The following is a 9,339-nucleotide window of genomic DNA, read 5'->3' as shown; positions in this document are numbered from 1 at the left end:
TCGCGGCATTGTATAAACCTCATGGAATAATAGCATACAACATTTCCACTTTAACGCAATTTGATGGCCATGGAAAAGTATGTGCTCATATTTTGGATTCGGGTTTAAATTCGCATCTTAGAATTCATTTTGCGAAAGAAATGTCTGATTTTCTTTTATTATTAAAACCCGTTTTATTGAATCTTTGTTCAGTAAAATTTCAACACTTTTTTGTTACAATATAAGCTATTATATTTCTGTGAATCACTAACTTTTTCCAAATAGAAATGTATGCAAATTCCCTTCACATTCGATGTTGTTGGTAGAGACCGTCATTCGTTGATTTGAGGAACTGCATGAACATATATTTCGAAACATCGAAGAAGAAATGAGCATGAGCTCAATATCAGCAAAAATTCAAGCACAGAATATGTAAAATGAAACAAAAATGTTTGGTTTTCTAACGTGAGGATTTTGAATGTATTGGGTGGAGAAAGAACAAAACATATTCATACAGGAGCCTGTTTCATTCTTTGCTCAAATTCATCTTCATTGTAATGGATTTATCTTCTGTTTTGTATCCATCTAGAAGGACTTTTCATTTTGTTATTGCTGTTCTCTCTATGCTATCGGTACATTCAACTGCATGCGCTATTGCCAGATTTTTGGTATCACCATTTAGTAATCCGCAACAGTTGTATTCGCAAACTATTCCAGATCATCATTCAGGTCCTGCAGTTTGGCGCGCTCACTTTCGCCTCCACTGCTCTGATTTCCGTACTGTCGCATGCGACTGATAAGCAGTGTGAACACTTGGGCTGGTAAGGTTTGTTGGAGGACCTATAAAATAAACCGAGAGCAATTATCCGCATTATCGATAGTGAACTAGATAGGTCTTACTTGTAGAAGTTGTGCAGGTTGGCCACACACGATAACTGCATTGGCCAAATGTTCCACGCCATTCTCAATGTCACCGGACGAGATGAGGGCTTCGCCCATTTGGATTTCCTGTAGGAAGAATCTAAAAACAGGCAATAGAGGAGAGTAAATAAAATATGATTCATACTTCAGTGAATATACTACAATTCTAATGAATCAGAAATAAGAGTAAGTGTCTTGTAAAGCAGTCGAAAAACTTTTTTGATCGATCGAAAATGCTATACACTTCAAATTATCGAAAGACAACTATAAACAGAATATAATCTACACAATCAGTATGACGATAAATATTAGCTATATATTGATGGTAAAACGAATGCAAGTCTCATCGCCAACGCCATGGTATACTGATCAATTTAAGTTTTTGCTGTGCACTCTTTCCGTTCTTAGAAAACATGATTACATAAACGCTCAAAAACATAACAAGTTTTCAAGGAAAGGGGAAGTGTGGAGGAAAAATCAATAGAAGGACTTCTTCGTCCCGCATATCGAATTTGATAAGTCGCAAAACTTACCTCTGCACTTCTTCATGATCAGCCATGTTGGGCATATTGGACCGTGGTCCTCCAGCAGCCGAGGCCGCTTTCTTCGCTTTCCTCCCTGTAAATATCATTCAAATGACCGGACATGGTGCAGAAACAAAAAAAAAAGAATCACCGTTAGAAACCAACATCACTCCCTGTAACATTATCACTCTCGAGCAAACAAGAGGATGAAATAATTCTATTATCTCAACTCACTCTCACGCAATTTCTTCTTGAAGTCCGGATCTTTGCGGCGCTTCTGATCGAAGTAAAGGCAATAACCGAGGAATAGCGTTCCGGCTACACCGGCCGCTATTCCAATCGTTGTTTTGCTGATCTCCATTATTCCGAGTCGTTTCCAACCACAAGCGAATGATATCCAAGGGCTAAACCGCGAAGGAAACAGAAAATATTTTTTCTTTCCTCCGAAAATCGAACTACGATCAACTCTCACTCGCGTAACACTACACTTTTTTTTCACCGATTTGTATGTAACTTTGACAGCCGTCGCCTCGTGTTGTCGCTGACAACGAAAGCCCAATGCGAAAAAAATATGTGCTCCGTGTTTCACGATAAAAACAACAGCTAGCCCGATTAAAAATATCGACTGATAAATAAGAAAGTGATATATTCTGTGAAGTGTTTTTTTTTAGATGTATATTTTTCTAGCAAATGACGCCTCTCTAAGGTTTTTACAAATACTACTCGTTTTTCGATTATTTTCAAAATCATACAAACGAAAACGTAAACAAATATTTTTATCGACTTCAAAAAACGATTGTATATAATTCGCGAATTACATCTTAAAATTTTTATATATGGGTGCCACCCAAAACGGGTATGTAACGTAAAGTTTAAGAGATTTCAAAAGCTCATTACTCAAAATAGTTCTTACGATATATTTTTTTGATTATTAAACAAAAATTTCACGTAGGTATTTTTATTTTTCCACATAAGAAGATAGTCAAAACAAGCGAACAATTTAACGAATAAAAGAAGTATGTTTCGTGTGCGGTAGAAATAGTGAATTGTATTATGTATTGTCAGTCCAAGAAGAGCCACAAAAGCCCGAAAACAGCTCCTGTATGCGAATTAATAGCGTCACACATATCGTACTGGTGGTTTGGTCGTTTAAGGAATCGTTAAAGAAATTTCTTCCGACTTGCATTGAGCTCATGCGTATTCCAAAAAATTACCAAAATTACCACCATTCAAGATAGGCTTCTTTGACCAGTCCTGGTGGTACTCGAGACATACAACAGACACAATGGTCCTCCTGCGAGATAGTGGGGTTGGTTGCAGGCCTTGCCAGCCGCACTACAGGAACCGCAAGTTACGAACGATACACAAGAAGATTTGAATCGTACTAATCGAAATCGAACGAAAATGAACTAACGATTGGAAATTCGAGAGTGTTTCTAGGAATTGTGGAATTGTCTTTTGACGTAGGACTACGTCTTACATTAAGGGTGCCAAATCAGAAAACAGTTCACATTTTTATGAAATAAAATTAACGTTAATAACTATTTTTTGCTGCGAATGGATTTTAACGATTTGCATACCAATCGAAGCGGAAATTTTCTAAGATTATATGATGTATAGCATATAATCTTAGAAAATTTCCGCTACAATCCCATAGTCTTTATATGGTTTAAATTGATGAAAATTGGGAGCATTCCAATTTCCCCATACATTTGTTCTATCCACTTGTGTGCTTTCCCAAACAGAGCTGTCAATAACGAGCAATTTTGCAGCCACTAGAATAGAAACAGTCGGAGACGAATGAACCGTTGGATTTCAAGTCTCCGTAAACAAAGGAAAAGAAGAAGAAGAAGAAGAAGAAGAATAGAAACAACGAAGGGGAATAGCGAAAAGAGAAAATTTGCGAAGTAAGTAAGCTGTCGCTAGCGTATAAGTATTGCATCTCCTCTGAGGAAAATTCTTGGAGAGACGAATGAACTCTATGAGTTTAAAGTCTCTTTGATTCAAGAAGAAGAGGCAGGAGAAGAAGAAGAAGAAGTAAAATTCTCAGAATATTTCTGTGCCCGAATCAACAAAGGACGCTTATTCTGCTCGTTTTGTGTTTTATGTTTCCCCTCGAGCTGTGAACGCTAGCGAATATTCACTTGAAGTTTATCGCTGCAACTGTGTGCATCTCTTAGACGCGTGTTTGATGCTTGTTGTATGGCCTCTCGTTAAATACTCAGTGCAATGCGTGCATTGATATAAAAAACAAATTGCGACATATGACCAGTTAGTGTATTGTTCCCGCAAAGGCAAGAAAGAATCGTTGCTTCTCGAAATGATTCTACAAAGCCACGCAAGCCATTAAACCCTTTCAGAGTCCCCGGAACTTTTTATTAAAGAGTTATTTATGAAATTTCGACGTATTCGCAAATAATATTTGAAATAATAAACCAACAAATTTTAAAAAAAGATTGCGTAGTCCTATGTCCTAAGCGGTCGTGTCTCGGATACAAGCCGTCGATTTTTTAGGTTTAACAACGTAGTGCTACCGGATGTATGCTGGAGAGACTCGGCACTGCTTTCATTGTGATGGGCAATACGTAGAAGCGTGTTATTGAGTGGTGGCCCATCAACCCATAGCTGGACTACTACCTAGTGAAGGTTCCACTACTTAGACCACTACCTAGCGACGTTCGGGCCACTACCTAGTGTGGGTTAAGATACGCCTAAAACTCAACATTCGGGACCGATGCTCGCGACGATAAAATCTTACGCGATTGAAACAAGCAGATGTCACCGAAAGAACACGCATTCACTCGATGCTGCGGACGAACTTAACCAAGCTCGTCTTGAGGACTGCTGAAACATGGTCAAGACAGCCATCAACAGCGTAGCAGAGAACATCCTAGGACACCTGAAACAAAGACAACGGGACGAGTGGCGTACAGGCAGAGGATAACGAGATAACAATGGAAGCGATTAGGTTGGTGCCATGAATAATCTAGTTATCGATCCATAAAGTTAAGAATGTCATCAAACAGCTGAAAAACAACAAATCAACTGGAAAAGTTAGTATCCTAGTGGAATATATCAAGATGGGCCCGGAAAAGTTGGCTAATGGTCTGCATCAAGGTTCTTTTGAGAAACCAGAACAGCTTTCGGAGGAGTAGAAAGATGTGGTTATTTATCCTATTTACCTGGAACAATACGCTGATCAGGACATGTTGCAAGAATGCCGGACAACTACCCTGCAAAAATTGTGTTCATCGGAAATGTGACTGATACGAGACAAGGATCACAGCGAGCAAGGAGGATAGACCAAGTGGAACACGGGTGAAGTGGTGAGCACGGGCATGGTGCCTGCGGAATTGTAGAGAGAGACAGTCACGAACCGAGTTAGTTGGAGGAAAATTGTGAATCAGGCCATGTTGTAAAGACTTTAAGCCAAAATGAACAAGTAACTAACAGAATCTGCTGTTGGTCGGCAATAATATGGTACCCATGACGACAGATCATATTCAGACCACGTCATCGAACTTCGGATTACCTTTGGGCAAGCCAGCGAATTTTGAGAATTACTTTTCTCCACTTTACGACAGTCATCCTTATCGAAGCGCAATATAAAATTCCGTGTGTAGATTTTTGTACGATGCAGTCCTACCCAACTTTATATGCGTAATTGGTAGTGCGAGGAAATATTTTATCTTATCATCGTCACTCTTCATTATCGTGAATGAAAAAATTATCTTCGGTGTGGTTGACTAGTTATGATAGTTCCGCACATTTCAGTGTTGTAACTGAGGGTTCAGTGCTCAGTGGAACGGAAGAAGCTCCCTTAAAAAATGCCTCAGGCTCGGCATACGCTCTGTTATTTGCTCGGGGAAAAACCTCGCGTTAGGCTACGTTGCCTTACTACCCACTTCCTACGGCCTTATTCTGCGTGGCGTGTGAGGTGAGATGACAATTGTCACTTATGTCACGCGATTCCACCAGGCGTATGCCGTGAGAAATCTCACTTGAATGAACTCTCACTTTATTCCCGCTCTCAAATATACGTGACGATTGTCACATGAACTGGGATTTCTAGGTGACAATCGTCGACATGTCTTGAGGTGTCGACAGTGCATGAAAACAAATGAAAAATTGAAGAGGAATAATAAGTGTTTTTTGGGTCGTATAGAATCGATTGTAATGGTATTATATGTATCAATAAATTCAATTTATCTTCAATTTTCACAGTACGAGAGACAAATTGCAAGTAGTTTGTTTTTTTTTTGTTGTGAAAGCGGTAGTGAGTCTGTTATTCCTCAATTGGACGAATAAGCACACCGAAATTATTTTCATTTCATGAAATCTATTTATTTTCTCTAAAATGTATCTATCACATGGATCTTGTGTTTCATCTATCTATCCGCGAGTCATCGTCACCGAACTGCATATCCATTTCAGAAGCCGTGGTATATGCCCGAGCCGGAGCCAGAGCAACAATTTAACACTGAGAGTGCAGAGAGCAGCAGCAACTACGACCAAAACAAACAAAATTGCTAAACTTTACAGGATGCAATCAACTGTTTCACCAAATCTAAATCAAATACCTGCAAATTCGGCAGAATGTCCTGATACACTAACAACAGGCCAGGTTAAATCAGATCTATAGATACGGTACTGACTGCAGTAAAACAAATATCTGACCTCTCTGAGCGAAACAAATAAAATTCTGGGATGCCAGATGTTTTTTCTCAAATATATTCGATAAAAATTTGAAATATTTGTAAATATGTGCTAATGTCTGACATACTGACCAGCTTCGTTTATCATATGGAATCAATAATGTTTTGTCACTATTTTAAATAGCCTGCAGCAGGAATAAAAGGTTGTGATAAAAGTTAAATGTCTGCAAATTCGTGAACACATGTGCGAATGTGGCATCTTTGATCAGATTTGGCAACCAGCAGAATGAACGCCTTGTCACTTGCTGTTCATCCTCTCACATACATCAAATGAACCTCTCACGGCATCCGAAACGACTGTAGGAATAGAGTGAGGAGAGTTGCGTGATGGTGATGTGACAATTGTCATCTCACCTCACACGCCGCGTAGAATCAGGCCGATTGTATATATTCCATTTTTATTTAATTTTCACAATACGTGTGACGAATTGCGAGCAGTTTGTATTTCTTGTGAAAGCGGTAGTGAGTATCTCTCGATCGGGAGAATGAGCACTCCGGAAATCTTTCCATTATATGAAATGAATTTATTTTTTCTACAATATATTTATTACATGGGTGTTATGTTTAATCTATCTAGTAGCGAGCCATCAACACCGAACTACATATCCATTCCAGAAGCCGTGGCAAACATCGAAGCCGGAGCCGGAGCAACAATTAAACAGTGAGTACGCAGGAAGCAGCAGCAATTACGATCAAAACAAACGAAAGCGTTAAACTCTGTATGATGCTAACAACCGTTTCCGTCTGCTTGTTGGACGAACTAAATCCTAAACAAATGGTCTGATCTCTCTGAGCGAAATAAATAAAATTCTGGGATGCCAGGTGCTTTTTTCTCCAATTTATGCGATGAAAATCTGAAATATCTGTAAATATGTACTAGCGTCTGCAAAACTGGCCAGTTTCGTTTATCATTTGAAACCAATAATGTTTTGTTACTATTTTAAACAGCCTAAAGCAGGAATAAAAGGTTGTGACAAAAGTTAAATGTTTGCAAATTCTTAGACATATGTGCGAATGCAGCATCTCTGATCTGATTTGGCAACCAGCAGAATGAATACCTTGTCACTTGCTGTTCATCCTCTCACATACATAAAATGAACCTCTCACGGCATCCGATACGACTGTAGGAATAAAGTGAGGAAAGTTGCGTGATGGTGATGTGACAATTGTCATCTCACCTCACACGCCGCGTAGAATCAGGCCGCTAGTCAAGGGGTACTTGTACAGGCCTTGCTGGCCGTCTTCTGGGAAATTCCACTCGCGAGTTTCTGTACTTTCCTAATTTTCCGCAAGCACTCGCGGTAAACGCACGATCGCACCTTTTTCCTCTTCAAACTGGATTGATTCCGCCACTTTTTTCTCGAATATTTCCTATTATTCGCGTGAACAATCGGCTTTCGCACGCGAAACTCCAAAAAACTCGACCGTCCCGTTTGAAGGTTTCTTTCCAAGTTCCCTTTATACTTATTAAATCGTGGTCGTCAACCTCTCGACCCGGTCATTACCCTTATGATCCCTCACTACAGGTCCGAATTCACATTTTCGGACCTATCCAGGCCAAGGCCAATGACATCTGTTGGCGGGTGTTGGCATCTTAGCTTTTTCTTGACGGTGATTTATTGATTGGCTTAGCTTTTTCTTGACGGTGATTTATCGAAATTCGCGAACTAAAACGCGCTAATCCCAGCAAACATTAAATCGTATAATTTTGCACGTGCCAAGTCTTACAAGAAATCCGAATAAATCATAATCGCATATAATATCAATCAAAGTGTGTATCGTGTATATTTGAAATCGCATAAAATGTAAAAACTCGATTTTATATACCATTATCAAATTAAGTCGCATATCGGTATAATAAACATCAATTTTATGATGTACATTGTCGTAAAATATATTTAATCCGCATCATATGCGTATATTATGCTGATGCAGTTTGTGTGTCGTATAAGCGTATAATTTAAATCGATTCAGTACTGTAGTAAATCGTGTTGCATGCTGAAGAAAATCATGAAACAGTAAATCATATTAGATCCTAATAAAGGACATATTACATCATATTGAAATGTCAATGAAATGCTGATGCACTCGAAAGTTTTAACCGCTGTTGAATTAAATTGCAGATAGCCGCGCGAGATAGCTGGTGGATGATAATCCAGACGACCGGAGTTCGAACCCATATCGGAGCAGTTTTCACCAAACATCAATCTGTGCCATTTTAAACATTCAATTCCACTCCCAACACAAGTCAATCAAACAATTATTATTTCTACAAACATAAATACTCATATATAAAAATGGCGATTCGTGAGGCTATAATAAACATTTCACGAAAATATTTTGCGCCATTTGTTTTTTTTTCTATGTCTGTAATAAATCGTATATGAGTATGGCACAAGTCGCTATTATAGCCGGTCAAAGTTGCATATTCATCCAAACAAATTCGGTAAGCATTTGCCATGTATGTATATGGCCTCCACTTTTGCATGCATATGCCAGTTAGGCGCATTATATGCCAACCAAATTTTAGGGCATATGATGTTATATATACGCTTGTTATGCGATTTAATGTTTGCTGGGAATTTCGTATGTCTCACACGTTCACCTCCACGAACAGTCACAGTGTTTTGACGCAAAATATAACTTCAAATGCCACATTTCTATCCAGATAAAAAATTGGTATGCGTTTCCAGAGGTCACTAAATAATTGACACGTGAACCGGACGACAATTTTCACATTGAACTTTCCAATGTGAAAACAATATTGCTGTAACCCTGTGTGATATAGGGTGTGTTTGAGATAAACAACCAACTAGTTATGACGCGACCAATGGGAATCCTTTTTTATTTTTAATGGTCTGTGCTTTTTTCAAAGCCGAATGCACTGTAAATTATAACTGCCTTTTTAATACAAAAAGTAAAATAAAATGTTGTTCTTAATGTACTTCACAAAAAGTGATTCGTGCAGAGTTTGTCTCGCTAATTTCTTCTTATTCATTATATTTCTTCCATCAGAGAAGACGAAATAAAGCCGTGATTCCATCAAAGCAACTTGATTTTTTTTTTTTAATATTTGCAGGTAGAGATTTATTACGTAACATAAATGCAAAATAAACTAAATAACTCGTGTCCGTAACAGTTGATAGAGTGGCGTGGGCGGAAACTAATATAGTCGAACTTTAACATCCATATGTGAGTTT

At 38.6% G+C, this 9,339-nt stretch overlaps 1 protein-coding gene across 1 annotated transcript; it reads right to left on the bottom strand.

Moving 5' to 3' along the window:
- Positions 1-430: 430 nt before the first annotated feature.
- LOC129768315 (mitochondrial import receptor subunit TOM20 homolog) lies at positions 431-1,930 on the bottom strand. The gene is made up of 4 exons (XM_055769871.1): positions 1,659-1,930; positions 1,434-1,518; positions 880-1,000; positions 431-819 (listed from the first exon to the last, which is right to left on the bottom strand). Exons 1-4 carry the CDS (start codon positions 1,783-1,785, stop codon positions 688-690), a joined length of 465 nt encoding a protein of 154 aa, XP_055625846.1. The 5' UTR covers positions 1,786-1,930; the 3' UTR covers positions 431-687.
- Between the last annotated feature and the right edge of the window lie 7,409 nt (positions 1,931-9,339).

The sequence above is a fragment of the Toxorhynchites rutilus genome, chromosome 2, assembly GCF_029784135.1.
Source record: "Toxorhynchites rutilus septentrionalis strain SRP chromosome 2, ASM2978413v1, whole genome shotgun sequence".
In the NCBI taxonomy this organism is placed as follows: Eukaryota; Metazoa; Arthropoda; class Insecta; order Diptera; family Culicidae; genus Toxorhynchites; species Toxorhynchites rutilus.
The sequence above is the reverse complement of the archived record's forward strand: the minus strand, read 5'-3'. Positions and strand labels throughout refer to the sequence as shown.

Coding starts and splice junctions, on each gene's coding strand:
- LOC129768315 (XM_055769871.1), bottom strand. CDS start 1,785: ATGGAGATCAGCAAAACAACGATTGGAATAGCGGCCGGTGTAGCCGGA. Junction 1,519..1,658: donor CAAGAAGAAATTGCGTGAGA/GTGAGTTGAGAT, acceptor TGATATTTACAG/GGAGGAAAGCGAAGAAAGCG. Junction 1,001..1,433: donor GATCATGAAGAAGTGCAGAG/GTAAGTTTTGCG, acceptor GCCTGTTTTTAG/ATTCTTCCTACAGGAAATCC.